Genomic DNA, 17,692 nt, shown 5'->3' on the forward strand with positions numbered 1-17,692 from the left:
CTTCGGAGGTATTCCCTTCGATTTCTTTCCACTCAGGTGTACCTTCCAGTTGCCCTCAGGACAGCTGATGGAGAGCCTCCTGACCCTGTTGTGACAGGAAGTGCATTCGCCACTGACCAAGGAGACATAGAGTGCGTCCTGGCATCAGAAGCAGGCACTGGTTGTTAATCACGCTACTTTCTAGTGCAAAAGAAGTAGGCCTTCACATTATTCTAGACCTTCACCCTCTCAAAGCTTGCGTGCAAAAGGACAGAGTAAAGATGCTCACTGTGGCTGATGTCTTGCCCTTGACCCTGGGGACTGGATGGTAGCGAGAAAAACTTATATCAACATCCCCACCCTGCAGGTCCATAAGTGCTGTCTGTGGTTCACAATGGGATAATAGCATTTTCAGTTTGCAGTGCTCCTCTTTAGCCTAAATAGGGCCCCTTGGGTGTCTATGGAGGTAGTCACACCACACCTTCTAAGGCCAGTGTGCCAGTCTTCCCCTACCCTGATGCTCGCTCCCAAACAATCACCAACCTCCTCCAGACTACGGTGAATCACGTGACATTATTGGGGTTTATGATCAAGGTGCCAAAGTCACACCTGACTCCTTGACAGACGCTCCAGTTCATCAGAGCTTTTCTGGACACTGTATGGTGGCTTACCACTTGAGCGAGAGTCCAGAACATTCTGGCTATGATCCTGACTTATACGCCTCTATCCTGGATCTCAGTGAGGATGACTGAGACTTCTGGCCTCCTGCATCATGCTGATGAGACATGCCAGCTGGCATATGCAGCTCTTCATTATGACCTGAAGTCATAATGGGCACAGCAAGGTGATCTCTCTGATCAGGTCAAAATGACAGAGGAAGACTGTAAATGATCTGTAGTGGTGGCTGCTGGTTTGCAGTTGGGTCAGCAGCAGACACCTGTCCTTATCCCACCCTGAGCTGACAGTGATGGCTGATAAATAATTTGAGGAAGCAATCTATGAGAGGTGGAGATGAGAGGCATCTGATTTTCAGTGGAAGCCCATCTCTGCATCAACCTTCTGGAGTTGCAGGCCATTTGCTTGGCATTGAAAGCCTTCCTGCCCACCATCAGTGGGAGGATGGTGCAGATGCTTATGAACATCAGCACAGTTATGTGGCACCGAGAAGGGCAGAGTATGTATGGAAGTAGATGTCACATTGCTTAATAGTTTCCTTTTGCTAATATAGCCAGAATACAACTGTATCTCCAGGACTTATGTAATTTTCCAGCAACGTTTGAATTGTAGTGGCAGTACCTAGGTTTTTTTCCCCCCAGGGGAAAGATTGAATGGGTCAGGTTTTGTTGTTTCTATGAGGACATGGCTTAAGACCCCTGAATGCCAGATAGATGATCGTGCTTATTTCATTAAGTGCAGAGATTTTTACATATGTTACTGATTATACTTTTGTTTGTGGTAATATATTCTTCCAGTCTATGTCCCATGTTGATGATCCTATACAAATTGATCTTCAGCTATATTATAATCAGTGGAGTAATTGGGTAGATGAGTTGAGTTCTGAAGCAGCGGTCAAACAAAAGCAGAATACGCTTAGCTAACAGCAAAGAGCCTTGCATTACCTTGTAATGTCCTTGAAAGAGATAGTTACTTGTGATAATCCACTTGAATGATGTAAGAAGCTGGCACTTTATATAGTGGACCAACATGAGGTACACTGTGCAAAGAGTTACCCAAAAAGGTCACCAACAAATGGAGTAACCCCACCATGACCAACAGGGTCAGGCAGCCTATCTTGCTATTTGGCATGGGGTTAGACCACCATGCCAAAGACAATGCATCCATAAAGGCTAACACCCAGCAGAGGACACTAACAGCTATCAGTGCCCAGAACCACACTTAGCTCTTCACTGATAGCCCCTTCACCTAAGTTAGGACTTATTGAGGTTCAGGTTGCCTGTCTGCTGTTTTAGAGTGAGGGGTCACTACATCCTGTAGCAAGGACCCTCCTTCTACTCTCTATTCTTTTAGCTGAGGAGTCGCCATCTCAAGCTTAACAGTTGCCTGACTAGTTAGGGCTCCTTGTGGGTCAGGTTGTGCTTCACCAGTGCCATTTTTGTAGTTATTCCCTAGTGGAACAGAATCTCTTTGGCTTACTGGAGGGTTGGCTAAAAGTTGCCAATCTTTCCTACACTTCTTTATTTTCCTTTTCTTCTGGGTCCTAATTGCACTAGCTGCAGGTTCAGCACCCCCAGAATCCTTCGGAGGGGACTGGCACTGGACCAGATCCCCTTTTGGACTCTAACCAACTTCTGGGAGGTAATTTCCAAGGAGACACTCAAGGGGGTGGTCTGTACTGGCTACCACCCTCCTCCAGCTAAGGGGCCCAGCTATATCTCGGGCACTAAAGCCATAGGCCTATCATTGACCTCCTCTGGACTAACCCTCTGCTAAGGGAATCATCCTCCTCTGCTTCCCTAATGGGTGACTTTTTCCTGCCATGGTCCTGTCATTTTCTGCTAGCAACTGCTGCAGATGGGCTTTTCTGGGTTTATTACCCATGGCCATGCTTGGCAGTGGGCTTAAGTTGGGCACACTTAAAGTTTTTTGTAGGGGCCCAGGTTGAGGTCCTGGGAGGAATCTGCTTCCTCGGACAGGGTGTTTAAAATATTTGGGACCTTTGTAGAATCTTATACAAAAATCCTAAGTAGTTTTTAAGTCCTATCTTATTACTAACTTCGTAAATTTCTAAACACATCAGGACTGGTTTCAAAATAGAAAAATATTTTTGGCAACTGAAGTCAATTGTGGATTCTTTGGAATCACAATACTGACCGGGTGGTACAGTCAATATAAAGTCTTCTTTCCACTGCTGTTCCACCAATGGCTCTTTATATAGTGGACCGAAAGGCATATCAGAGGGTAGTGCTAAGCATGTAAGGAAAACACTTGCACAGTACGTGAAACACACACTCAGTAAAGAAATCCGACACCAAATTATAAAGATAACATGTACTTTTATGTAAACTTTGATATCAAGATCACTGGAATCAGGTGAGTACTTTTCTAGATATAGATTTTTAGAGTTTTAAAAGTCGACAGTGCAGTAATTTAATCCTATGGAGTAAAAACAAGCACTGCATACAGGTAGAGTACAGCAACTTACTGGACCAATCTCCTGGACTTAAGATGAGTAGGGTGCAAGGCCCAAGGCCACACCAACAGGTCACTTCGGGATGCTCTTGCGCATCTAGGTGCAGAGGTGTGTTACGGCATCGGGTGTCACATTCAAGTCTATGAGAATCGGTCCGGTCACAAAGTTGCTGGAGGGATGAACTTCAAGATCATTCCTGGCGAATCTCTGGCATTGTGTGTGTGTTGGGGGGGGAGGGGTTGACCCTTGGTGTCCTGCGGCATGTGGGGATATCGTCTGTCCACTCCTCAAGCTGTAGGGTGTGGGTGCAGTGCTGTCTTCTGGCATTGGTTCTGGTGCTTGAGTTGAGGGGGGCCCGCAGAATCAGCCTTCAAGCATGGAGTGGGGGTCCAGTCTGACCAAACCAACAAGTGAGATCAGGTCTCACGCGGCTGGGATGCATGGGGACACCCTTGGTTCCCTTCTCCTCGGTCCGGGGCAGACGGGGGCAGAGGTGTCCTGAGGCGTCAGGTTTCTGTCTCCTGGTCACTCGCAGTTGAAGAGGGTGGGGGGGTAGTCTGCAGAAACAGGCTGCAGGCACCCTCTAAAAGACAGTTTTGCTCCATGGTTCCTGGGTTCAGCAGGCTTCTTGCCTACTCCTTCTTTTGTAAAAAGGCAAGATCTGAGGTCCTGGTATCAGGGTGTCCCCTAGATACTCAATGTATGGGAAATTAAGGGGAGTGAAGCCAATGGGCTACTTACTCTTGGTGGTCACTACACCCTCTAGATGACCACTTCCTGTGGGGAGCCGGCATAACCCTGTCCAGAGTTACTAAATTCCACCACATGCAGGATAGCAAAGTTTCTAAAGTGATAGCCACTTCAGGCTGGCCACCCTAGGGGCGTTCTCAGTCTAGAAGTGTGACACGCTTCCTGCATAGCTAATTTTCACGCCTGTCCAGGTGCATATGGGACTGGTGGGGGTGGCCAGATCTGCATACCGAGGGCCTTGGCTTTCTTTTCTGACCTCTAGAGCAGAGGCTTTGACCCTGGGAGGTCAGATTCTTGTTTGTTGGTGGAAGACTTGCCATAACCGGTCAGTGAGCTCACCAGTACTTGGTAGGTTTTTCAGGGGGGCACCTCTGAGATGCCCTCTGGGTGAATGTATGGATAAATCCATCACTGGAATCAGTGAGGGTTTATTAATACGAGATGTTGTAGGAAACTGGCCCCTTGTTGCAGTACTCCCCCACACTTTTTGCCTGATATTTGATGTTAACCTGACTGAGTGTGTGTAGGGATCCTGCTTACCAGGCCCCAGCTCCTGGGTTCTTTCCCTAAAACTGCACCGTTGTTTCCACAATTGGCACACCTCTGGAACCTAGATAAGTCCGGTATAAAAGGTAGCAGTGGTACCAACGGCCCTGTGGCCATAGAGAGTCTCTAAAGACTGCAGCATATATTATGCCACCCTAAGTGACTCCTCACCAGACATGTGCACACTGCCACTGCAGATTAGAGCACAAGGCAACGTCGACATGGCACCACTCCCTAGGTGCCATGCCTACCAAACACTGCCTATGGCATGGGTAAGTCACCCCTCTAGCACGCATTACAGCCCTAAGGCAGCATGCAGTGTCTTAATGTCCTTTCTTAGACATTGTAAGTGCAGTGTAGTCATATTGAGTACATTGACTGGAAGGTTATCAATATGAACTCCAAAGCTCCATAATGGCTTCACTGAATGCTGGGAAGTTTGGTATCAAACTTCTCAGCTTAATAAACCCACACTAATGCCAGTGCTGGATTTATTGTAAAATGCACACAGAGGGCATCTTAGAGATGCCCCCTGAAATTCACCCAACTCTGTAGTGTGTGGCTGACCGGTCTATGTCAGCTTGCCGCCACCACCACCAGACATGTGTCTGACCTTTTGGGGTGAGGGCTTTTGTGTTCTCAGGGGTTGTGGACAAAGCATGTTCCTGGTGGAGGAGCTTCATACCTCACCCTGCAGGAACAGCAGCAACACTTGGAGGTGAGCCTCAAAGGCTCCTGCCTTTATTTCTGCTGCCTCAAGGCACTCTAGCTAGTTGAAGATGCCCGCACCACCGGTCCAAGACTCACTTTTGGCGGCAGGTCCAGCTGGAAAAATTGTCAGGGTACTCAGATTTAAGGTGAACACCTCATGGTGACAAAATCCTCCATCTTGTTTGGAGAGAGATAGCGAAAAATAATTATAAGTATGTGCCTCTCTCCACAAAAGGAGGCCTGTCTGCAGCTTCAAGACTCTTGCTACAAGAAGACGACTCGTCCTGCAGGACCAGCGACCTCTACAAACCCCCAGAGGACTGCCAGCCTTCCTTAAACACCAAGATCTCCCGAGGACAGTGGCCCTGCCTACAATGAAACCTCAATCCAGGACTCCAAAACCCTCTGGATCCTCCAAACCAAGAATGAGGTGGGCAAAGACAAGCTCACCCAAGCAGCCACTCTTCTACCAGAGGCAGCAGCAGTCCTTCCACCTGCAAACAGGGATGGGGTACGATAGAGGTAGGGGCAAAGGGGGCTCTTGTAAAGGAGCTGCCACATCGACACAGTGATTTGCCCAGCCTCCCCTGTCAGTAGGAATATACACTGTTTCTTCTCTCGCAAGGAAGAGGTCACGTCAAGTTCACTAGAACCCATAGGCAAGGTTGCAATCCTGTAACTGTAGCCCCAAAACATTTGTGTATTAAGTTTTGTTTTGGCATTAAAATAATTTAATTTTAACTAAAAGATGAATATTAGTCATGACAAGATGTTATTGTGTCAGGTGGCTGACCATGGAGTTCTGAGCACGTGTCCCCCCCCCCCCCCCCCCCACACTGCCACTAATGACTGCATGCCCTCGCTACCATTAATGTCCCGTGGATGGGAGCCTTGAACAAAAGTAATTTGCAGCAATGAGTAACCATTAGAAAAATAAGTTACTTACCTTCAATGACATAACTTTTTTACTTTTTCAGAAGGACACTCTTAATTACTGGCTCTTCATGTTCTGCACCCCCCCCCCCCTTTTTTTTGTCTTTATCTAGTAAGCATGTTTTTTGTAAATGATTTTTACATTTATTCCAGTTTGCTTGGTCTTCTGTGATGTGGGGAAAAGTGTAAACCAGATGTTACAGGTGCAGGGTCGTCTCTTTATTTGGGTTTTTGTTTGACTTCTCTCTGATGCCTTCATGATCTTCTGATGACCTTATTAGATTATTGCTTCTCAGAACATGGGTAAACTTTTAGGTCATTTTCCCAATCTGTTGTAACTCCAAGTAGATAATTCTAAAATGTAATTTGTTTGTTAACCAAAACCCTGTAGTTTATCATATGCAACTTCCATGAGTTTGTAATGTGAAGGAAATTACCTTTGCTAAAACAAAGAAAGAAGCAGAGTGCAAAAGTTTAAGAAAATTTTCCACATTGTTATTTTTAGTACTTGATTTGTTATTTTGTTTACATTTGTATTGTGTATGATGTCTACAAACAATTTTTAGCTGAACACTTTTCTTTGTTGATAGGTATGGCTTGTATAGCTCACCATTTGATCCAGTCCTCTTTGATTTGGAAATTAGTGGCTCTTCCTGTAAAAATTTACATAATAGCAGCATTGGTGTGCAGTCAGATGAAATTGATCTCTCTGATGTCCTTTCAGGTCAGTATTCCCAGTTGCTAAAATATCAGTGCCATGTTTAATCTTTCATTTTTCATGTAACCCCTATAATGATACCTCTACTTCAATGTGTACCACTTCTTATGGTTAAGGTTTGAATTATTTTTGGATGGTTGCTGATTGGGAATGTTTGACAATACAAGCGGTGCTGTTATACATGAAAACACAATTGGTTACTATGCACAGTTGTATTCTCAAAGAAGTGATTATTTTAGGCCTATTCATGCTTTAATGAAACCAACTGGAATACCTATAAGTATGTACAAGATAACTATTTTAAGAACACAGAATGCAGAGAGATAACCATTTCTTAATTTGGGAACAATTAAAACAGGTAAGTGTGGAATCTTTCCTGGCTCTTGAACGGTTGACGGTAGTTGTGTGCAACAGCTGGTCGGGAATCTGTCATTCTTGAGTTGGTTAATTTTTTTTTTTTTTTTTTAAAGTTAGTGTGGTTTTGCTGGAGAAGTTCTCACTGCTTCTTCCTCTAGAGACAGTAGAGCCAAGACCAGTATCATCTTGAATATATTTCAGATACAAAACCTCCTGCACTAAGATCATCTTTCAGACCTGTTCTGTATAACTGAGACATAGACTTCTCTGACTCTAGATTGAGAAGACAATCTACTATAGACGTTTCGCCATTTATCTATGCAGTTGATTTTGTTGAAGGGCTGCCTCTCTTGAGCTTTCACATGCTTCATTCTCCCTGTCATGCCAAAAATCCTTAATACATAAATTGTAAACTCTTTGGAAAGAACACTAATGCAGCTTTTAAAATTGTGCCCCATCCACATTATTTTGGAGCCCTTGTGTCAACAAGATTCAAGTTCCGTTCTGAGACGTTTATTTTTCTTAACCGCTTTCATGAGGAAATCTTGGTTTCAGATGTACATAATTCTGATCCAAAACCTTTATATTTATATATATATATATATATATATATATATATATATATATATATATATATATATATATATATATATATGTTCGATTGCATGTGTAGCTGCAGATACACATGCTGTGCACATCCCGCCATCTGGTGTTGGGCTCGGAGTGTTACAAGTTGTTTTTCTTCGAAGAAGTCTTTTCGAGTCCCAAGATCGAGGGACTCCTCCCATTTCGGCTTATTGCGCATGGGCGTCGACTCCATCTTAGATTGTTTTTTTTCCGCCATCGGGTTTGGACGTGTTCCTTTTCGCTCTGTGTTTCGGGTCGGAAAGTTAGTTAGAATCTCGGAAAAATCGTCTGTATTGTTTGCGTTCGGTATCGGGTTAGTTACAACAGATCGACACCGACTTTTGAAGAGCTCCGGTGGCCCTTCGGGGTTTTTTCGATTCCCCCCGTCGGGGCCTGGACGCCCCGGCCACGTGTCTCTTCAAGGCTGATGGAACGGACCCCATTCCGCTTCTGCCCAAAATGTCATAGCAAGTATCCGTATACAGATCAGCATCTGGTCTGTAACTTGTGTCTGTCTCCAGAGCACAAGGAGGATACCTGTGAAGCCTGTCGAGCGTTTCGGTCGAGGAAGACATTAAGAGACCGAAGAGTGAGAAGACTGCAGATGGCGTCGGCGCCGACAGGACAAGGGCGTTTCGAGGAGGAAGAAGAAACCTTCTCCATCCAGGAATCGGACTCGGACAAGCTCGATCCCGAAGAAACGCCGAAAACCGTGAGTAAGACGTCGAAACATAAAACTCACGAGAAGACAACAAGAGCCCAGGGGACGCCACCGCCAACAGGCCATGGCTTAACCCGAAAAATAGGTGACCGATCATCGGCACCGAAAAAGGGCATGCTTGTGGCGAAGTCATCCGACTCCGGTCGAGATACCGCCACACAGCAATCTCGGGCCCGAGACAGCGGCTCCGAGCAGATTCGGCACCGAGACAGTGGCACCGAAATGGGTCGGCACCGAGACACCACGACGCCGAAAATAAAGAAGGTTTCCTCGGAGCCCAAAAAGGTGACCGAAAAAGGTTCCGAAACATCCAGCCTCGGAACCGAAAACCGGTTCCTACACAGAGGAACAGGGATTGTCCTCCCAGATGCAAGGACATAAGTTTGGAGAGGAACTTGAATCAGTAGAGCCAGACTACACTCAAAGAAGGCTCTGCATTCAAAAAGACACTGGGAAGATAAGCACTCTTCCCCCAATTAAGATGAAAAGAAGACTTGCCTTTCAAGAAAAGGACAAGCAGCCACAGGCAAAGGTGGCAAAACAAACAACTCCACCACCATCAATGCACACATCACCGGTAGCCACTCCACCACTGATGCAATCCCCGACTCATACTGCAATGAGTCAAGATGATCTCCTCGCATGTGACCTTTATGATGCTCCTGTATCAGATAACAGCCCAGACGGTTACCCTGCGAGGCCGTCGCCACCTGAAGACAGTACATCCTACACGCAGGTGGTCTCAAGGGCAGCTGCTTTTGTTTAATACACTATCCTCCACTCATAGCCAATACCAAAGCTTACGTATGCTCCCGGGAATGCTGAAACATTCCAAACAAATATTTCAGGATCCTGTAAAAGGCAGAGCCATAACTCCAAGGGTGGAGAAGAAGTACAAGCCACCGCCAACAGACCCTGCTTATATTATGCAGCAATTAACACCAGACTCTGTGGTTGTCGGGGCAGCTCGCAAGAGAGCAAACTCTCATACCTCGGGAGACGCACCACCTCCAGACAAGGAGAGTCGCAAATTCGATGCTGCGGGTAAAAGGGTTGCAGCACAAGCAGCAAACCAATGGCACATTGCCAACTCACAAGCACTTTTGGCAAGATACGATAGAGCTCATTGGGACGAAATGCAGCATTTCATAGAACACTTACCCAAAGAGTTCCAGAAAAGGGCACAACAAGTGGTGGAAGAAGGACAAAGTATCTCCAATAATCAGATACGGTCAGCAATGGATGCAGCAGATACGGCTGCAAGGACAGTAAATACTGCAATAACGATAAGGAGACATGCATGGTTGCGTACGTCAGGATTCAAGCCGGAAATACAACAAGCCGTGCTGAATATGCCCTTTAATGAACAGCAGTTGTTTGGGCCGGAAGTTGACACTGCTATTGAGAAACTCAAAGATACTGATACGGCAAAAGCCATGGGCGCACTCTACTCCCCACAGAGCAGAGGCACATTTCGCAAAACACAATTTAGGGGAGGGTTTCGAGGTCAACCTACAGAGGCCACAACCTCACAAGCAAAGCCCACTTATCAAAGCCAATATCAGCTGGGAAGTTTTCGGGGACAATATAGAGGGGGACAATTCCAAAAGAATAGAGGGAAGTTCCAAAGCCCCAAAACTCCTCAAAACAAGCAGTGACTTCCAAGTCACACATCCCCAACACATAACATCTGTGTGGGGGGGGGGGGGAAGACTAAGCAAATTTTACAAACATTTGGAGGAGATAACAGACATTTGGGTACTGGCAATTATCCAGCATGGTTATTGCATATAATTTCTCAAATTCCCTCCAAACGTCCCACCGAAAACACACAATATGTCAAAACAACATATAGATCTTCTAGGACTAGAAGTTCAGGCATTGCTACAGAAAGAAGCAATAGAATTAGTACCAAACCAACAGAAAGGAACAGGAGTTTACTCTCTGTACTTTCTCATACCCAAAAAAGACAAGACTCTGAGAGCTATATTAGCTCTCAGAACATTAAATACCTACATCAAATCAGATCACTTTCACATGGTGACATTACAGGACGTAATCCCACTGCTCAAACAACAAGACTACATGACAACACTAGACCTAAAGGATGCATATTTCCATATACTGATACATCCTTCACACAGAAAGTTCTTAAGGTTTGTATTCCAAGGGGTACATTACCAATTCAAGGTGTTGCCATTCGGAATAACAACTGCTCCAAGAGTTTTTACAAAATGCCTAGCAGTCGTAGCTGCACATATCAGAAGGCAGCTAATACATGTGTTCCCGTACCTAGACGATTGGTTAATCAAAACCAACACGCTAGAACGGTGTTCACAACACACAAAGTATGTCAAAGAAACCCTCCACAAACTGGGTTTCTCAATCAACTACACAAAGTCACACCTTCTGCCGTGTCAAACACAGCAATACTTAGGAGCGACAATCAACACAGCAAAAGGGATTGCCACTCCAAGTCCACAAAGGGTTCAGGCATTTCACAATGTAATACAAGCCATGTATCCAAAACAAAAAATACAAGTCAAAATGGTGATGAAACTCCTAGGCATGATGTCCTCATGCATAGCCATTGTCCCAAATGCAAGGTTGCACATGCGACCCTTACAACAGTGCCTAGCATCACAATGGTCACAGGCACAAGGTCAACTTCTGGATCTGGTGTTGGTAGACCGGCAAACATACACCACGCTTCAATGGTGGAACAGTATAAATTTAAACCAAGGGCGGCCTTTCCAAGACCCAGTGCCACAATATGTAATAACGACAGATGCCCCCATGATAGGGTGGGGAGCACACCTCAATCAACACAGCATCCAAGGACAATGGGACATTCAGCAAAAACAGTTTCACATAAATCACTTAGAACTATTGGCAGTATTTCTAGCGCTGGAAGCATTTCAACCCATAATAAGCCACACACACATTCTTGTCAAAACAGACAACATGACAACGATGTATTACCTAAACAAACAGGGAGGGACACACTAGACATTGCTATGCAAATAAGTGGAAAAGATTTGTTTATTACTGCCATAATAATTAAATTCAACCCTTACACGCATCTGCCAAAGACATTGTAAGATACTTACTACATTTGCAAAAGTCAAAGCTAGCTTTTTCTTCCATTAAGATGCATCTTACCGCAATTTGAGCTTACCTGCAAATTACGCACTCAACTTCACTTTTTAGGATACCAGTCATAAAAGCGTTTATGGAAGGCCTAAAGAGAATTATACCACCAAGAACACCACCAGTTCCTTCATGGAACCTCAACATTGTCTTAACACGACTCGTGGGTCCACCTTTTGAGCCCATGCATTCTTGTGAAATGCAATACTTAACATGGAAAGTTGCATTTTTAATTGCCATCACATCTTTAAGAAGAATAAGTGAGATTCAAGCATTTACCATACAAGAACCATTTATTCAAATACACAAGCATAAAGTAGTTCTACAGACAAATCCTAATTTTTTACCAAAAGTCATATCACCGTTCCACTTGAATCAAACAGTAGAATTACCAGTGTTCTTCCCACTGCCAGATTCTGTAGCTGAAAGAGCACTACATACATTAGACATCAAAAGAGCGTTAATGTACTACATTGACAGAACAAAACTAATTTGAAAAACAAAACAATTATTTATTGCTTTCCAAAAACCTCATACAGGAAATCCAATTTCTAAACAAGGCATTGCTAGATAGATAGTTAAGTGCATTATCTTAAAGCAAAAAGAGAACTGCCTATTACACCAAAGGCACACTCAACTAGAAAGAAAGGTGCTACCATGGCCTTTCTAGGAAATATTCCAATGACCGAAATATGTAAGGCAGCTACATGGTCTACGCCTCATACATTTACCAAACACTACTGGGTAGATGTGTTAACGGCACAACAAGCCACAGTAGGTCAAGCAGTACTACGAACATTGTTTAAAACAACTTCAACTCCTACAGGCTGAACCACCGCTTTTGGGGAGATAACTGCTTACTAGTCTATGCACAGCATGTGTATCTGCAGCTACACATGCCATCGAACTGAAAATGTCACTTACCCAGTGTACATCTGTTCGTGGTATTAGTCGCTGCAGATTCACATGCGCCCACCTGCCTCCCCGGGAGCCTGTAGCCGTTTAGAAGTTGATCTTGAACATTTGTAAATTTATAAATATATTACTTTAAACTACATTATGTACATACGTATTCACTCCATTGCATGGGCACTATTACTAGCATACACAACTCCTACCTCACCCTCTGCGGGTAAAACAATCTAAGATGGAGTCGACACCCATGCGCAATGGAGCTGAAATGGGAGGAGTCCCTCGATCTCGTGACTCGAAAAGACTTCTTCGAAGAAAAACAACTTGTAACACTCCGAGCCCAACACCAGATGGCGGGATGTGCACAGCATGTGAATCTGCAGCGACTAATGCCACGAACAGATGTACACTGGGTAAGTGACATTTTCCATATATATGTTCAATGGCATGTGTAGCTGCAGATACACATGCTGTGTGTATCCCGCCATCTAGTGTTGGGCTCGGAGTGTTACAAGTTGTTTTTCTTCGAAGAAGTCTTTTCGAGTCACGAGATCGAGGGACTCCTCCCATTTCGGCTCCATTGCGCATGGGCGTCGACTCCATCTTAGATTGTTTTCTTTCCGCCATCGGGTTCGGACGTGTTCCTCTTCGCTCCGTGTTTCGGTTCGGAAAGTTAGTAAAATCTCAGAAAAATTTGACGGTATTGTTTGCGTTCGGTATCGGGTTACTTAACGCAGATCGACACCGAATCAAGAAGAGCTCCGGTAGCCCTTCGGGGCTTCTATCCCCCGGCGGAGCCTGGTCAGCCCGACAGCGTGCGTCTTCAAGGCTAATGGAACGGACCCCATTCCGCTTCTGCCCCGAATGCCACAACAAGTATCCTTACACAGATCAACATCTGGTCTGTAATTTGTGTTTGTCCCCCGAACACAAAGAGGATACCTGCGAGGCCTGTCCGGCGTTTCGGTCGAAGAAAACGCTACGGGCCCTGAGAGCACAAAGGCTTCAAATGGCATCGGCGCTGTCAGGACACCACGACGTCGAGGAAGAGGAGACTTTCTCCATCGCTGACTCGGACGAGCCTGAAATGGAGCAGACGCAGAAAACCGTGAGTAAACCAGCCCCGGCCAAAACTCATGCCAAAATCATGAAGGCCCAGGGGACGCCACCACCGGCAGGCCATGGCTTAACCCGTAACATCGGTGACCATCCATCGGCACCGAAAAAGGGCACACACGTGTCGAAGTCATCCGACTCCGGTCGAGATCCCGGCACAGAGCATACTCGACACCGAGAACCTGGCTCCGACCAGACTCGACAGAGAGATACCAGCTCCGAGATAAGTCGGCACCGAGAGATCAGCACACCGAAACCAAAAAAAGTGGCTTCGGAGCCGAAAAAGACTGTAGAAAAAGTTTCGGTACCGAAACACCCAGCTTCGGAGCCGAAAACAAGCTCCTACTCCGAAGAACAAGGCCTTTCAGAACAACTACAACGCCATAGATTTGGACAAGAGCTAGAAGCAGGGGAGCCAGATTATACACAAAGAAGGCTCCATATTAAAAAAGAAACGGGGAAAATAAGAACTCTCCCTCCTATAAGGATGAAAAGGAAACTTGCTTTCCAAGACAAAGAGAAACAACCACAAGCAAAAGTGGCAAAAGCAGTAACTCCACCTCACTCTTCGCCACAACCATCACCACACCACTCACTGCAACTGTCACCAATTGCAACCCCCCCATGATGCAATCACCAACGCACACAGGGATCAGCCATGATGACACAGATGCATGGGATCTATATGATGTGCCAGTATCAGAAATAGTCCAGACTGCTACCCAGCCAGACCATCACCACCTGAAGACAGTACTGCCTACACACAAGTGGTGTCCAGAGCAGCGGCTTTTCACAATGTGGCACTACACGCAGAACCCATTGAGGATGACTTTTTATTTAATACTTTGTCGTCGACACACAGTCCGTACCAAAGTCTCCCAATGTTTCCAGGGATGTTGAAACACGCAAAACAAGTATTTCAAGAACCCGTCAAAGGCAGAGCCATCACACCTAGGGTGGAGAAAAAGTACAAGCCTCCCCCTACAGACCCTGTGTACATCACACAACAACTGACACCTGACTCAGTAGTAGTAGGCGCAGCACGTAAAAGGGCAAATTCACACACCTCTGGAGATGCACCACCACCCGACAAAGAAAGTCGAAAGTTTGATGCAGCGGGGAAAAGAGTTGCAGCACAAGCGGCCAAACAGTGGCGCATTGCCAATTCCCAGGCTTTATTGTCAAGATATGACAGAGCTCATTGGGATGAAATGCAGCACTTTATAGAACATCTGCCCAAGGAGTTCCAAAAGCGTGCGCAACAAGTGGTGGAAGAGGGCCAAAGTATCTCGAACAACCAGATTCGATCGGCAATGGATGCAGGAGACACAGCCGCAAGAACTGTGAATACAGCGGTCACTATTCGAAGACACGCATGGCTACGCACCTCCAGGTTTAAGCCCGAGATCCAACAGGCTGTGCTTAATATGCCTTTTAATGGCCAGCAGTTGTTTGGGCCGGAGGTGGACACAGCTATAGAGAAGCTGAAGAAGGACACTAATATGGCCAAGGCCATGGGCGCGCTCTACTCCCCACAGAGCAGAGGCACATTTAGAAAGACACAATTTAGAGGGGGGTTTCGGGCCCAAAGCACAGAACCCTCAACCTCACAAACCAGACCCACATACCAGGGCCAGTATCAAAGAGGAGGCTTTCGGGGACAATACAGAGGTGGACAGTTCCCTAAAACTAGAGGAAAGTTCCAAAGACCCCTCAAACTAAACAGTGACTTCAGTGTCACAAATCCCCAACACATAACACCAGTGGGGGGAAGACTCACAGATTTTTACCAAAACTGGGAGGAAATAACAACAGACTTGTGGGTCCTAGCCATTATCCAACATGGTTATTGCATAGAATTCCTACAATTACCACCAAATGTGCCTCTAAGAACACACATGTCCAAACAGCACTTGGATCTATTACAACTAGAAGTCCAAGCGTTGTTATAAAAAGACGCAATAGAACTGGTACCCAACCATCAGAAAGAAACAGGTGTTTATTCCCTGTATTTTCTAATACCCAAAAAGGACAAAACTCTGAGACCCATCTTACATCTCAGAACACTAAATCTTTCCATCAAATCAGATCACTTTCACATGGTGACACTTCAAGACGTAATCCCCTTGCTCAAACAACAAGACTACATGTCAACATTAGATCTCAAGGATGCGTACTTCCATATACCCATACATCCTTCACACAGGAAATACTTGAGGTTTGTAATCCAAGGAGTACATTACCAATTCAAAGTGTTACCATTCGGGATAACAACAGCACCAAGGGTATTTACAAAATGCTTTGCAGTAGTAGCAGGCCATATCAGAAGACAGCACATACACGTATTCCCGTATCTAGATGATTGGTTAATAAAAACCAACACTCAAAAACAGTGTCTTCAACACACAAAATACGTCATAGAAACCCTTCACAAACTAGGGTTCTCAATAAACTACCTAAAATCACACTTACAACCGTGTCAAATGCAACAATACTTGGGAGCTACAATCAACACAAAAAAAGGGATTGCCACTCCAAGTCCACAAAGGGTACAAGCATTCCAAAATGTAATACAAAGCATGCACCCAAACCAACAATATCAAGTAAAATTAGTGATGTAACTTCTAGGCATGATGTCTTCATGCATAGCCATTGTCCCAAACGCAAGATTACACATGCAGCCCTTACAACAGTGCCTAGCGACACAATGGACACAAGCACAGGGTCAACTTCAGGATCTAGTGTTGATAGACCGCCAAACACACACCTCGCTTCAATGGTGGAATCATATAAATTTAAACCAAGGGCGGCCCTTCCAAGACCCAGTGCCTCAATACGTGATCACAACAGATGCATCCATGGTAGGGTGGGGAGCACACCTCAACCAACACATCATCCATGAATAATGGAACACTCAGCAAAAACAACTTCATATAAATCAACTAGAACTGCTAGCAGTGTTTCTAGCATTGAAAGCATTTCAAGCTCTAACAGCCCACACACACATTCTTGTCAAAACAGACAACATGACAACAATGTATTACCTGAACAAACAGGGAGGGACACACTCATCACAGTTGTGTCTCTTAGCACAAAAGATTTGGCATTGGGCGATTCGCAATCACATTCGCCTAATAGCACTATACATCCCAGGCATTCGGAACCAGTTAGCCGACAATCTCAGTCGAGATCACGAGCAAACACACGAATGGGGAATACATTCCCAGATCCTACAGGATCACTTCCTACGCTGGGGAACACCAAAAATAGACCTATTTGCAACAAAAGAAAACGCAAAATGCCAAAACATCGCGTCCAGGTAGCCACACCCTCACTCCAAGGGCAATGCGTTATGGATCAGTTGGTCAGGGATATTTGCTTACGCTTTTCCCCCTCTCCCACTCATTCCTTATCTGGTAAACAAACTAAGTCAAAACAGACTCAAACTAATACTCATAGCACCAACCTGGGCTCGCCAACCGTGGTACACAACACTGCTGGACTTATCAGTGGTACCGCACATCAAATTACCAAACAGGCCAGATCTGTTAACTCAACACAAACAACAAATCAGACACCCGAATCCAGCATCGCTCAATCTAGCAATCTGGCTCCTGAAGTGTTAGAATTTGGACACTTAAACCTTACACAAGAATGTATGGAGGTCATTAAACAAGCTAGAAAACCTACTACAAGACATTGTTACGCAAACAAATGGAAAAGATTTGTTTACTACTGCCACACTAATCAGATTCAACCACTACATGCTTCTGCAAAGGACATTGTAAGCTACTTATTACACTTACAAAAGTCTAAGCTAGTATTCTCTTCAATTAAAATACATCTCACAGCAATATCTGCCTATCTGCAGATTACACATACAACATCGCTTTTTAGAATCCCAGTCATTAAAGCATTTATGGAGGGACTAAAAAGAATCATACCCCCAAGAACACCACCAGTACCTTCGTGGAACCTTAATATTGTATTAACACGACTCATGGGACCACCATTCGAACCC

The 17,692-nt window shown here is 45.1% G+C and overlaps 1 protein-coding gene across 4 annotated transcripts in view; it reads left to right on the forward strand.

Moving 5' to 3' along the window:
* Positions 1 to 17,692, forward strand: part of BIRC6 (baculoviral IAP repeat containing 6) — a 1,722,273-nt gene that overhangs the window by 438,032 nt on the left and 1,266,549 nt on the right. For all 4 annotated transcript variants that reach the window (XM_069234691.1, XM_069234693.1, XM_069234692.1 and 1 more), the window contains exon 22: positions 6,661 to 6,794. In XM_069234691.1, coding sequence (XP_069090792.1) covers positions 6,661 to 6,794 — 134 coding nt within the window. The remainder of the gene's footprint in view (positions 1 to 6,660; positions 6,795 to 17,692) is intronic.

The sequence above is a fragment of the Pleurodeles waltl genome, chromosome 5 (assembly GCF_031143425.1).
Source record: "Pleurodeles waltl isolate 20211129_DDA chromosome 5, aPleWal1.hap1.20221129, whole genome shotgun sequence".
NCBI lineage: Eukaryota > Metazoa > Chordata > Amphibia > Caudata > Salamandridae > Pleurodeles > Pleurodeles waltl.